The following is a 14,431-nucleotide window of genomic DNA, read 5'->3' as shown; positions in this document are numbered from 1 at the left end:
GCAACAAGCTGTCCTTCTTTGTATCGTTGTCGTCATGCTCAATTGGATTATAATGGATATCGCATCGATTTTAATGATTGTTGAAGAAAGTAAGTACTCGTTTTATCTGATCACCCGCGGCCGGACGGAAATTTCCGGTTGCCTATACACCAGCGAATTGAAACTGCTGACGAAACGAATATATAACAAATTATACGTGATAGTCCATTAGTAGAAATTATGAAATCTGGATTTTCTTAACGATCACGCAGCTCAGTGTCGAACTAGAACAACATTTCCACCATGATATCGTTCATTGTATAAACTGATACTGAATTTGAATTAAAAATCGCGCTAACTGACAGGCTATTTCAAGCAGTTGGCGCGCGCTGCGCATCGTCTGACGTGCGTTTGTTTCTCATTGGAAAACATGACGTGCAGAAGTCGCGTGTAGTCAGTTTGACGTGTGTACACAGGCATGTGATATAATAATGAAACGGTTGTTTGACACCGTGTCGTTAGAACGAAGAAATCCTGCTAACAAATTCTCAAACATGAGGTGAACTACGTGAGTCCGAATGAACAGATTTACTTACAGAGTCCTTGTGATCCATTGCGATACTATAACCTGCCCGCGTAGCGACGCGTAAAGTTGAACGAAAAGAATCACGACAACGAGAATAATAATCATATGTTATTTTACCTGTTATTATTATTGTTATTATTATCACCGTCGTCATTGATATACGGTTGTAAATTTCTTATGGAAATATTTACTTACGCACGTGGTGAAAGTTCTTTGGATAACCCAGTTCGACAATAACGTATATGTCATACGCGTATTGCAGTGCAGAGAGAAACTAATAACGATGGCTGAGAAAACCGATAAACTCAGGTGAGTAGAAACCAAGTGTATACTTATAAAATAACCGCTGTTTTTACTCCTGATCGGAAGTCAACTTTTATAATTCTAGGTTTTATTTTGTCACTTGGAACGTTGCTACTAAATATCCCGAACAAGACCTGCACCAACTGCTGGGAATTGGACACAACAATGCGAAAGAACTACCAGACTTCTACGTTGTAGGGTAAGCTTAGATTATTATTGCAATGAGACGATAATGTCATTGAAAACTTGTTGAACTCAATCGTTTGCAATAAAACACAAAAGCGGCAGGCATTTATCGCACTTTGTTGATCAACCATCAAGTTGCGTTAACAAAATATCGTCAGTTTGCAGGAGGTGAAGGCTCAGCCTCAGAATATGGTAATGGGTATGTTTACCGATGATCCTTGGACCAAATCCCTGAGGTAAAGTCTTTAAGAATTGTGTATTTTAATTTTACACATACTGTATTCATACATCGTGTTTCACGAACCATGGTCAATCATTTTCTTTTACAGGGAAACACTCAAGGAACATGATTATATCAAAGTGCGTAATCAGCGCTTACAGGGTCTGGTTTTAAACATTTTTTGTCAGAGACAGCATCTCACTCATCTGCGGCTTATAGAAGCCCAGTTTACAAGGACAGGGTTCGGAGGCATGTGGGTAAGTAAGAGCAGTATTGGCGAAAAAAAACTCAAGTAGGGCCAAAAATTAGTAAAAAGAAAATCACGGCAATTCTGATTTCTGTTGGTAGGGTAACAAGGGTGCCGTTAGCGTGAGGTTGAACATTTACGGGGTCAGTATCTGCGTGGTAAACTCGCACCTAACGCCTCACGATCATCTTCTGGCGGAAAGAATTTCGGATTACAACGTGATCCTGAACCAGCATTTGTTCACCACGAAAGACACCAGTAGCATATTTTATCATGAGTAAGGATTTATAATTTTTTGTTTCAGATTCTTTGATAATTTTTCCCGGCATTTGAAATTCCCGTTTTCTTTTTACAGTTATGTATTTTGGATTGGAGATTTAAACTTTCGACTAAATGGCGAGGAACTGTCGGCAGAGGAGATCGACTTACTGGTTAAAAAGAATCAGCTTGATCTTCTGCTGGACAAGGATCAGTTAATGGCTGTAATGCACAGCGGTGAAGCTTTTAGCGAATTGATCGAAAACGACATCAAGTTTCCTCCGACTTATAAATATGAATTCGGCTCTCAAGAGTTTGATTTCAAGTTAGTACGCATGACCGTAATTCGGAATTATTAACGGAAAACTAAATTTTCCAAAACGTTTGCTTCAAACTCACAAATATCTTATTTTAATTTCTAAATTTTTAGACGTCGGCCATCTTGGACTGACAGAATATTGTATAAAGTTAATACCGACGTCTACGAAGGCATTAGACTGAAGGCGACTCAGTCGACTTACACAAGCCATCCCAGCTACGTGCAATCCGACCACAAACCAGTTACCGGAGAGTTTGAAATAACGGTAAGGAATATCTTTTCTGTTCACTGAAAACAATGATTATTTCTCTCTCTATGTCTATTTTTTTTCGGTTCTGTGAAACATATCTGAACTCATGAACTCTGGTGCAGATAAGAGCGGATTACGAGGACCAAGGTGTCACGTTCCTACCACTGACCGAGTGGTTTATCGACGAGGAAAATTCCGTGTCTTACAAACTGACCGGAAGCATAGGACCGTCGTGTGGCGACTGGATCGGTCTTTTCAGAAATGGATTTACAAGCCTCGACGAATACATTGTTTATGAGTACGTTGCACGAGGTGAGTGAAAACTCTGTAAATAGTATTATTACTTCTTCTCAACGCGCAAAGTAGTCATGAGAATATATATTCCAGGCAGAAGTGACGTAGGCTCAGCTCCGCCCCAAACGGACTCAATAACTGATCGTATTTACTTCAGCTACTCCGCGCTTCAAGCGCCTGGTATGTATCAGCTTGTTTACGTCAGGCAGAATGGAAGCACCGTTGGGATTCTGGGTGTGAGTCCACCGTTCCCTGGTTATCGAAGGCTTCAATCGAACCCTTTATGACTCGCAGTTTACCGGGATGCACACGCCGCACCAAGATCTTTGCACTTTCCCACATTTCGTCACTTGATTTATCGTTTTTAATCAAACTTTGATATAGAGCTTATAGCAAAAGACGTGAAATACGGCACGAATCGCGGAATTGTTGTAGAAAACTAGAATCGTTATCGCTACTTTTGAATGGGTAATAACAGTGGCTTTTAATAAACACTGTGAAATTAGTTCCAATGAGATTAGGGTGTTTACTTATTGTTAGTTAACGTTAAGGCTGTCAAAAGAAAAATTTAACAAATAGCACACATCAATCTTAATTATTAATTAATGTTGCTATTGTTATGCACTCGATCAAATTCGTCACAATTTTCTAGGTATCGAAAATATTTTCACGTGTCAGCTTTGGGCTTCGTACATGACATTTAGGGTAATTTTTTAATACAGGGTTATCGGTAGTTCAAACAAATTCCTCAACTATCGGTATTTTTATCAATAATAATATTCTTTGCTTCACGCACGCGTTCTAGAAATTTAGTATTCTTCTTTCTATTCGTCCTATCCAGTTGTACTCTATTTTAAACATAAGAAAAAAAAAAAGAAAAAACTGAACACCAGTTTTTATGCTCAAATTTCGATAGTGTTTGGAAGGGGGAGAAATCGAGAGATAATCGTTAGTTATCAGCCAGTCAATCAGAGGTGTGGTGAATAATGCCCCGGGGTGATTTTTATTACCTCCCCGTTGGCGGTGATGTGAATTTTATTGTTATCGGCCAGTTTATTTTTTTTTTCCATTTCTTGGAAAATAATTCCAATCGGTTGGGAAATTTGAATTTTCACGTCTGTGGTAGAAAAAGGCTGAAATTTACTTCTGGGGTACCTGCTTTTTCAAAGTTTATGTATCTACTATATACCTATCGGCATAACTACTCCTCGGCAGGTGCGTCACACAAAAAGATTGTACTATCTAATCTTGCCTATTTTTTTTTTCCTTGTACGTATTGCTGATGCACTGCACGAGGGTCATCGGCAGGTATATACTAGGATCGTACTTGTTGTATATTTTTTTTGTCTGTACAGATAAGTAATAGATATTGATCGGTTATCGCTACAACTTTTATGATTATTGCCTTACTAATAATAAAAGTAGAATGGTAAACAAATTGAAACGAACAATTGCTTATTGTTAGTTTTAGGCACCTACGCATGTATGTATGTAAATACTTCTCCTTATCCAAAATGGGAAAACAAACGTTAATCAATTAATTATGCAATTAACGGTAAAGACAAACTGTATAGTTTAATACACTTATATTCTTGCTGGTGATATTGAAGATAATGTTTATTTTTTAATCTTTTAATATAAGTTTGATCATATCGCGAAAGTCTAAGAAGATTTTTCACGCGAACGCTTTATCTATTTTTATTAAATATTATCGAATAGAATGGTGGATGTAAAATTACGGGTGTGAGGTAAAAAAAAAAAAAAAAGCAAAAAAAAAAGTTATAAAGTGATGAAAAAGAATAACATAAGAGTGGTAGAGGGGGATTCCAAACGGAAATGTCGATTTACAAGTTACAAATTTTTTCTCATTATCACGCTTTCTTGTTTCCATCAGCGCCTTGAATCAATTTTTATCCGTTCTGTTTCGTTTATATTCACGCTTTTTTTCAACTGTACGAATACGATAATACTCGTAATTAAGAAAAATTCTCTGTCATTGGCTAAAGTCAACAATATATTCATTGAAAATAATATTCAGACAGGTAATTGAACGATTTGAAATATTTGGTGAAAAATAAATAATTCTATTATAGCCGATGTATATAATTTATACATACAGAGATATATTTTTGCTGAATACAGTTCAGTTTGGTTAATTTATTTATCGCTATTATTGTAAAAATAATAATAACAATAATAGTCATTAAAATGAGAAAATATAAAGCGTATTTTACCAAAGCTTTTCTTTTGTGTCAGGTTCGAAGGAAACTCTTATTTATTTTAAACGATCCAAAAATTTGGTAACTTTGGCGGATATTATTTTCAGTTCCTTTCATCATTTCGTCAAATCAAAAAAAAAAAAAAAATTTCAACGGGTACATGTACAACGAAGCTAGTTTTCTTATTTCTAACTTGCTTCGTTCTCCTCACCGCGATAAAAACAAAAATAACGTGAAATAAGTACGTCATATTTACTTCTATTTTTATGTAAAAATCTTATATGTATATCTATTTACTACGACGGCGTGTGTGCGTGCAGACAGGTATACGTATATCAGGTGAGAATTTCATCCGATATACCCACCAAATTTTTCCATAGTTAAACATAATTTTTTCATGTATTATTATTATAATTATTATCATTATTATTACACAACTTTTTAACGTTGTTGTAATTTAAAAGAATAAATATAAATTATACCCGCATACAGCAATTAAAACACACGTACACACACACACAAACATACACATTGAAGCGAGAAGAAAAAAGGAAAATAATAATAAACATAAAAGAATAAAAAGAATGGAGATGATGATTTAAATAGCGAGAAAAGATCAAAATAAAATAAGTTCAACAGAAATGATAATAACAATTATACCTGAACACTAAATTTTATCGCATATGTTCCGCGCGATATTAAATTGTATAAAAAGAAAAATAAAAATGCTTTTAAAAACGTACGGTTTACATGTATAAACATTTTTAATGACCGTTATTTACCTACAAATATGCTTATAACATCTCACTGAACTTAATACTTACATTCGTATCAGGATTCCGGCGACAAGGTGTAAAAGTATTCTATACAGTTTATAATGAAAGTTTTACCCCGGTGTGACTTCACCGTCAATTTACCTTTCCGAATCCTTCCGTCGTCTATGCGATGTCGATTTTAAATTAATTATACGTAAATCTAAGGTATTAATTGGCAGTCGCATCAACTAATCACAAGGGTTTTCATGCACCATTAGGATGTCACTGAGTCACGATCCTCGTGGAGTTCGTGCCGTTCGTGACTGACGATAAGAGGGTCATCTCGTTCGCCTTGTCGTCGTCGGATTCGCGCTCGGAACCTATACCAACGAGTTCCTTTATCCTCTGCCATACGAGGGTGCGGACGGCTCGTCTGAGGACGAAGAAACCGAAGACAAAGAGGCCTTGGAGGGCGTTAACCAGGTCGAATATGGACCAGGCGAATACGTTGCTCTCCGTGAGCATCGACACGAGTTCCATCGACCAGTTGACAACCAGTATCAGGAACAGGGCGAGCGTGAAGAAGAAGGTGAGTCTCAACTCCTTGAAAACTCGACGGTCACGACGATCCGACTCGTTGTTACGCGCCACGCGATTTCGGTCCAATGCTCGCTGGATTTGGGCCATTTTTATACCGGCCATTACGAAGAGCGTCGTGTTCAAGAACACCAGGATGCCAACCGGTACGTAGAAATACGGAAGCGAGTACGTGTCTACTGAAAATTTACAGCCAGTTTTTGAAGACTTCGGTTAAGAAATAATGAACAGGTGCAATTTCATCGTCGGTGAATCAACTGCGGTTAGAAGAGGATAAAAAACCGTTTGGAAAGTACGACATTCTTACAATCTGATAAAAATGAAAGTGAGCAAAATCGAATAACACGAAGGCCGTCATATATCGACAGTTCGAGAAACGGTTTTTTATAATTTTTTTTCACGTTCAAAAGGATTTGGTGTTTTTTATCCGAATATAATGTTTTTCGGTTTAAATTTTACTAGTCAATCAGACTCTCAGCAATTGTGTAGAACTATAACATAGATATAAAGGGCAAATGTAATTGTGCCGATCGTAGCTGTTGTGCCGTAGATACTTTCCGAAATATATTTTGATCCACTCTGAAGATAAACCGTTTGTAAAACATTTTTTCATACAATATCTGAATATCCTTACGTCGAACAAAATGAGTGCAAAAACGTTATAATTAGATGAAAAACGCTGGAGTTTAATCCTTTTGAAGTAATCCAATGATAAAAGACCTTTTCTGAAGTCGTTGATATCTTATAACTTATAACGCAATTCAAATTTGCTCAGATTCATTTCAACCACGCATGTTGTTCAATTCCTGTTTACCATATTATATAATTGTCGCAAACAACGTCGCTGTATATTTGTAAGAAACGGGTTTTTCTCCGTTCCTAACTCCTGTTTCGGAAGGTGGAGGAGCACGTTCATTCCGAACGATAATCGGTGAAGCATGTCCAAAGAGACCTCGGTGTAGTCAGGCGCCAAAGTAACTTATAGCCTGTACTTACTTATATCAATTTATACACGTATACACTGTTAAATAATACTCACAACCAAACCAGCAGCTCGGCTGCTCGTTTCCGGATCTTTTGACGTAGGTCCACGGTATCGTCGGATTGAGACCCAGAGCCAAAGAGACAACGATGAGAACGGCGGAAAGTCCCCATCCCCAAATTGAGTAGAAAAAGAATACTCTGTAGAGTGGAGGGCTGCGCTCACTAGTGAGCGGAGGGGAGCCTGCTTTGTACCCTCGAATAAGTCGCCAACTTTCGACGGTCATAGCGTTGAGCCAAAAGGAGCAGGCAATGAAGGAGAACTGTATGACGAACGCTGAAAGTAGTATGAAATAAAAATGACAATGAAAGGTACGTTAAGAAAAAAAAATCAATAATGCCGAAGTTAGTAACGTTAATGTATAACGAATCGTCGATACAAAAGTAACCGTTTCACTGCTTTAGAATATTACTGGAGACGTTGAATTTACAAAATCTGAGTCATCTGATGCTACATTATGGTTTGCTTGATTTCAGATTATTTCAAAGATGGGCGAATAGCGAGTTTTTCGAAAAATCCATCAATACAGTAACGCTAAAAACTTCAATCTGTTACAAATCAAGATTTCCTCGCATGATCGTCGAGACACCAACCTGCCGATACGCAAGCGTTCTGATCGAACGACTGTCCACCAAGCTGTAGTAACGCCAGGGTGAGAAAAGCCACAGCAAGACATCCGGAGTAGCAGCATAGATTCATGCCATGTACGTCGCAGATCTGCCGCGTTATCACGTACGAGATGATCGTCGCCAGGAGAAATGGCACCGAAATCAGGAGACCGATTGCGTACATAGCGAGCCGCGTGTCCGCTGTAACTACTTTAAGTTCTGCGAAGTTAAGAGGAAGCTACATGACCGAATGGAACCAAATCGCAAATTGCGAGCTCGACACTTTTTTCCACCAATTGAACAACCGCTGTCTACGATTATCCGCTTACCTGGCTGGTAGCAGCCCATGACGACCAATCTTCCATCGGACACGACCTCCATGCAGTAGTCTTGACCAGGTTGAAGCATCCGCACGTTATTCAGCGGCGTGAAAACGCTCCCGTTCATCATGAGGTGATACTCGTCCTCCGCTATCGTCAACGGATCCATTATGTACCTGAGATTATTGAACCGCAAAACGTTGAAGGATATTTTAAGATTTGTTCGAAAAGTGTTGAGAAGGAGAGAGGAAACAGAGGAGGATCCTTAAGTTACTGTTATGCAATATTAGGTGTACGTATACCAAGTATCGATTGTAATATATTACGAACACGGATTCAAGGATCCAGAATTTTGTTGTAGTATTAGCATAATAATTCATTTGCATTCCTCTCCGTGCAACAGAACGCGATTCTTTCTGACATTACGGAATTCCACCGACGTGCGTGACAGAATTTATGTTGTAGTATAATGCGGGTTTCTTTCCTCATTCGCTCCTACGTATAATACAGAGGTGTGCATATAATATACCATATTTAATTTTAGCCCAACTTTTCTTTTCGCATTCCGCGCAACCTTGACTCTGCCGTATATTTTACAAGTTTCGTGGCCGAGCGGTCCGCCGCTAAGAGTGAATGAATTACCTGTAGCTTACAGTTTTAGCCGCGTGCTCCGGGTACAGTATAACCCTTTGAGTCATAGCGGTAAGTATACTTACTACCTATTCTATACACATTTTTGGTATGTTTAGAGAACTTTTCAATATATTTCTTTTGCGGTTTTTGCTAGTTCCGATAGCGTAATAATAGGTTTTTAATACGCAAGAGTAATTATTGCGATATAATGTATATCATTATTGTTAGAAATAAATTGATTGAGAAAAATCGTGAAAATTGAAGGAATAATTCATTTCCGAAAAAAGTTACCTCTCTACACGTACACACTTTTTACATCAATTGTCTGTTTTTCGGGTCGCTGATTACGAATCTGAAATCCGATTTTACAAATTCAAGATGGCGGATCCAATATGGCTGACGAAAATTTTTAACGCGATCGAATCCGGAGACAAAACTCTGTCCAAGGGTTTCTTGAGTTCCTGATTACGAGTCTGAAATCATGTTTTGAAAATTCAGTATGGCAAATCCAATCAGCTACCCCCAAAAACCCCTGCATTGAGTTTTTTGTCCGTATTCATTCAAATTAAAAAATTTCGTTCATCATATTGGATCGACCATCTTGAATTTCCAAAATCTGATTTCAGATTTGTAATCAGCGAGTCCAAAAACCATAGAATCCTATCTTGTCACAAAATTTGACTCAGCACAGTAATGCGTGATAACAGGTTTAAGTACAAAATTCATAAATAATATGCCGATATTATATAAATAAACGAGAAACAAGTAGCAATATTACCGTCGTGTTTTACATACGATTAAAATAACGATGTGCAGTCTGCGTAACTAAAAACTTGCAATATATTATCTTCACTAATATCCCAATTAACACTTGCGTACAAAGTTTGCAAGGTACGCAGATTTGAGCCAGAATTTCTTCTCATCATCCCGAATCGACTTACTTGGGAGTTGAATTCTGACACCTGACAAATATATAAACGTATAAGAGGCACGGGCGTAATATAATACCTTACAAATATCGCCTCACATAACATAGAGTTAACTTTTTCATCAAGAGATCTTAGGTGAAATCGTAAATTTGCATATACCCTCTCAGTATTAGTCAATTGAAATTCTTCGACACCAGCGTCATAAGCGAGGAACTTGCAGCGGACCAATTTAATGAAGGTCACCGAACTGAATATTACAACTTAAGCGTAAGTCCGTCATCTATAATGAATTATTGACCCTATGAGATCGTACTTGTAAATTCTTGTAATTCTTATTACGCATCGGTGCAACCTTGTACGCATGTTGAATTTCCTCGAATTTCCGCAGAACAAGAATACCGTTGCGATGTTCATTAGATCGTCATCGCGATATTGTTTCAATTTTTTTTTTTTTATTCTACGTCTTTAATCACTCATTCAACTTTCGACCAGCATTTTTGGATCGAAATTTCGAATCATTGTATTAGCATTTTGGATATGTTATAGCGTACACCAAGTATAAAAATCCTCAAATTTCCAGGCTTGTAATTCTTAACGATGCAGAATTGAACCTTCATCGCAAATATTTTTAGCACTTCCGGTCATCGTTAAAAATATGATGAATTGCATTTTTTCGTGTAAAAAAAGTCTGATCTTTCTGGTTATGAAAGCCATTTTCAAAATAGATCCGCAGGAAATGACGAAAAAAAAACCTCCCGCATGTTCGACGTATTTCAGTCCTATGTTATACGCAAAGATTAAAAAAAGAAATTTGTTTTAACCTTTCGTCTAAAAAACCGTTGACATTTTGGAGCAGTATATACGGAAATTCTCAGATCGAAATGAAAATTCATTAATATAATTGAATCAATATTAATATTACTTGTTTTTTTATTGTAACATCTTCATTACCATCCGAGTCGAAAAATTCCACGATATAATCCAAAGCGTCTATTATACATTTTCACGGATACACAAATAAAACCGATATATTTTTCGCGTCTAACAATAAATTCTAATCGACGTACAGAACCGAGTATTTTTTTGCTTAATTTTTTCTATTGCAGTTTCCGAGTATCTACCTTTCAAAATGAAATTCATGTTTTACGAGAAGAGACTTTTTCCAGCCGAAATCATTGATTCAATGTACACTTATATCATATTATCCAAATTGCCAATTCACGCGGGATGATTCCACAACGATTGCGATTGGATAATTATGTCAGTTAGGTGCATTGTTAAATTAATACTAACTTTCCATGTCGGCAAGGTATTCCGATGACCGCGACGAATTGGGGTTGACTCAATCCTGGAACCAACAGTCCGGAATGATTGAAGTCGCTGAAGAACGGTGAGTACTCGTTTTTCTCGTTCGGTCGCGGGTCTTCGCATCGATTTTCACCCGGATTATCATCATCGTTAAAACGATACAATTGACCAACCGGGCAGCACTTTCCAACAAGGGGCCAGCTGGTGTTGTGCAGAGATTTAATCCTCTCGATGTCACCGCCAAAAGTCGTCTGTTCGCATAAATATTATTATTATTATTCAGGTTAATCGATTGCGAATATCGATGCTAACGCGTACAATCAACTATATTCAAATTTGTCCTCAAAATTTCAAAACTCCAACCAACGACTGACCCTCGTCATTTAAAAATTGGCAAGATAAGGGGATTTGTCTCAATATATACCCGCGGCGCTGATCGATCGGCTTATCGATCTTCTTGATCACTTCATGGACTATAACGATACATACGTGTATTTATACATACAGATATATCGACGATGAGGTTCCTTGGTCAGAAAAGTTGATAATAAGTAAGTGCTCGTTATACGTGCATGTCGCGGTTAATTTTGTCGTAAGTTAGCAGGAAATGTTATAATTAAGATTGTTATTTCACAACTTTGCATTCGGTATTTTGTCCGACAGTTGCGGCGTATGATACATACGTATATAGGTAACAAAATGAGGTGCGAACGTGACTTCATAAATTTGTACAACATCGGTGGATCCCTTTCCAAGCACTGTTTCGTTATCTTGGCGTTATTGCACGTACTTTGTAATCTCGAGTCGATATATTGTGCACATGTGGATAAAACCGTGACACGATTTACTTATGCAAACATAAGTACCGTAGTTTAAAGAGTGCGTATTGTAATCGGACTGAAGTTAGTAACGTCAACGAAACATTGGGGGAAAAAATTACTATTTTGAAAGTTTATAGTGACTTTGAAGCAGTCAAGTTTTCAAAATATGAATACGCTTTGTCTTATTATGATATATTATGATACATTATCAATTTTTCCGAAACTTAAATCATTACAATAACGTTACAAACTTCAGCCTCGTTATACATATATGTTGTTAGGGATTTCATCAAACTGTTGACTCACAGTTACTTGCAACGCATGTTAAATATTGTGTTGTACGCATACAGGCTGGCCACAAATTTTTGAGAAAAAAAAGTACAATGACATTTTCAGGTTTCCCAGTTCTAGTAAGATACTAAGACCTAAATCGTTCAGCTTATCAACTCTATATTCGGTTCAAATTCAATTCGAATTGAAAATAAATATAATGTAGAAAAATTGTAAATCGTTTCTAATTCCCATGATAGAAAACTGATACATCCAGGTTTTCAAAGCGTCTGGCCACCCTGAGAATACACAACTCTAACCTCGGAAAACGTCAATTCCCAAAAAAACAAAAAGTATCTAGACCACGGTTCACGTTGAAGTTAGTGTAACGTTACCGTAAAGATTCATGCCGAGAAAAAAAATCGTTATTTCGCGATTTTCAAATTGTCCGAAATTCGGTGAACGGTAATAAAACAAATCTTACTCATATTTTGAAATATTATTTTCTTCGTAGTCCAGTCATCGTAAAATTAAGAAAATAGTGATTTTTCCCCCGATGTTTCGTTACGATAGTGTTACTAACTTCAACCTATCGACACTGAAGGCAATAGTACCTACACACCAATTTTTGACCCTGACCCATTTTCATTTCGATCGATCGACGAGGCGTGCGGCTGTAATATATAATACCGACTTCCTCGAATCTACGAATCACATGTCTCACGCACTTTTCCGAGTATCAAATGCGGTTCAACGCAAATTCGTAATAAATAACTGTATAACGGAGGCTTCGCGAGGACCTTGACGACTCTCTTTCACGTTAGTCGTTTGCACGGGACTTGGAACGCCCGTTTATTTCATCGTGCGGCAAAACTCCGGACCGCGAAAGGAAATTCAATGTCTATGTGTGATGCAATCGTCAGTTTCATTCAAAAGTTGAATTACACCGAATAACGACTCATCGCATTGATTCGATCATTTTTTTCACCAGATTGAAGTTAGTAACGCTATCTTAACGAAACATTGGGAAAGAGAATCACTATTTTCTTATTTTTACGGTGACTTTGACGGAACGAAAAATTCATAATATGAGTGTCCTTTGTTTTATTACGGTTTTATGAATTTCAAACAATTCTAAAATAAGAAAGTTTAACGATTTTTCCTCAGCATGAATCGTTACACGTTAACGTTACTGACTTCAACATTGTTCTTTTTCTTCATTTACAATGCATTTTGCAATTTGAATAACGCTTACGTTACTGATTAGCAGAAAAATCAATTCTCAAATCGAAAACATTTATATGATTATTTAATTATAATTTGATAGCTAATCGAGTAATTGTTAGAACAGTCTTTGTAGGTTTAGTTATTTTTCAATGACCGCTAATTCCTCGAAATGTTGTTATATATATATTACTTGTTGTTGTTTTATTTTTTTCACATAATATAGTTGTCTTAAAAAATCTCACGAATCAAGTAAAAAAAATAAATAAGTAAATAGCGTATATTATATATATTCAGTGTTTATTTTTCTGTCATTAATGAAGAATTTTTTCTTCTATTCCTCAACGCGTACCGCAAATTGCGGCGATTCAGTAACAATTCTATCCAAAAGCTGAGTCGGTTCCATCGAGTCGGTTGGCGAGAATTAAAATAACAATCTCGATAAAGTTTTCGATGATATTGATAATCGGAATGGGAATAAGAAAGATGAAAAAAAAAAAAAGATCAATTGACGCGAAATTATTTGACGGTAACTAGAAAGTAAACGTTTCGATTTTCTTCTTTACTCCAGAGATCGAATTCGATGAAAATTCATAAATATATGAAAACAATTAGTCTATAATTAATCAAGTTTAGCTTACCAGGTTGAATGATATGATCACCGGCTCCTTAGCCGATGAAACTGATATTTCAAAGCAGAAACTGCAGGCTAGGATGACGAACCACAGTCGAAACATTTTCACTGCTTTTAATTAAAGGTATCTTATTTTTTTTCTTCACTGACAAAAAAAAAAAAAAACAAACAAACTGAAACCGATATAATTTCACCACAAACACAATCGACGATGTTTATTTTCCGAAGAACTACGTCTTCCTCGCGTTATCACAATTCGGAATAATTACATTGTCATTGAAAAAAAAAAAAAAAAAAAATCGATAATCATTATATTACGCGGGAAAACTGAGATTCGAAATTACCGATTTCCGGCTGTTTTTTTCTTGTTATTGAAAAATTTTTTTTTTTATTACTCCTCTCACTCTTCTTTCGGCTGTATTATATATA

General features: G+C 36.7%; 2 protein-coding genes across 5 annotated transcripts; one reads left to right on the top strand and one right to left on the bottom strand.

Annotated features, from left to right (window-relative positions):
- Positions 1 to 398: 398 nt before the first annotated feature.
- Positions 399 to 3,209, top strand: LOC124220173 (inositol polyphosphate 5-phosphatase K). Of its 2 annotated transcripts, none has more exons than XM_046628676.2 (9): positions 399 to 874; positions 954 to 1,067; positions 1,213 to 1,290; positions 1,384 to 1,531; positions 1,623 to 1,798; positions 1,877 to 2,104; positions 2,210 to 2,363; positions 2,471 to 2,646; positions 2,736 to 2,878. In XM_046628676.2, the coding sequence occupies exons 1-9, from the start codon at positions 849 to 851 to the stop codon at positions 2,743 to 2,745; spliced, it is 1,110 nt and encodes a 369-aa protein (XP_046484632.1). In that variant the 5' UTR covers positions 399 to 848; the 3' UTR covers positions 2,746 to 2,878. The 2 variants fall into 2 exon arrangements, with proteins under 2 accessions (XP_046484632.1, XP_046484631.1); XM_046628675.2 differs by having other exon boundaries at positions 400 to 874; positions 2,471 to 2,660; positions 2,736 to 3,209.
- A 1,390-nt stretch (positions 3,210 to 4,599) lies between these two features.
- On the bottom strand, positions 4,600 to 14,165 carry LOC124220170 (G-protein coupled receptor Mth2). Of its 3 annotated transcripts, none has more exons than XM_046628668.2 (6): positions 14,010 to 14,165; positions 11,039 to 11,304; positions 8,193 to 8,359; positions 7,849 to 8,082; positions 7,253 to 7,531; positions 4,600 to 6,392 (listed from the first exon to the last, which is right to left on the bottom strand). In XM_046628668.2, exons 1-6 carry the CDS (start codon positions 14,103 to 14,105, stop codon positions 5,899 to 5,901), a joined length of 1,536 nt encoding a protein of 511 aa, XP_046484624.1. In that variant the 5' UTR covers positions 14,106 to 14,165; the 3' UTR covers positions 4,600 to 5,898. The 3 variants fall into 3 exon arrangements, with proteins under 3 accessions (XP_046484624.1, XP_046484625.1, XP_046484626.1); XM_046628669.2 differs by having other exon boundaries at positions 4,600 to 6,389; XM_046628670.2 differs by having other exon boundaries at positions 7,849 to 8,073.
- Positions 14,166 to 14,431: the final 266 nt, after the last annotated feature.

The sequence above is a fragment of the Neodiprion pinetum genome, chromosome 5 (genome assembly GCF_021155775.2).
Source record: "Neodiprion pinetum isolate iyNeoPine1 chromosome 5, iyNeoPine1.2, whole genome shotgun sequence".
Classification (NCBI taxonomy): domain Eukaryota; kingdom Metazoa; phylum Arthropoda; class Insecta; order Hymenoptera; family Diprionidae; genus Neodiprion; species Neodiprion pinetum.
This window is presented reverse-complemented; position numbering and strand designations above follow the sequence as displayed.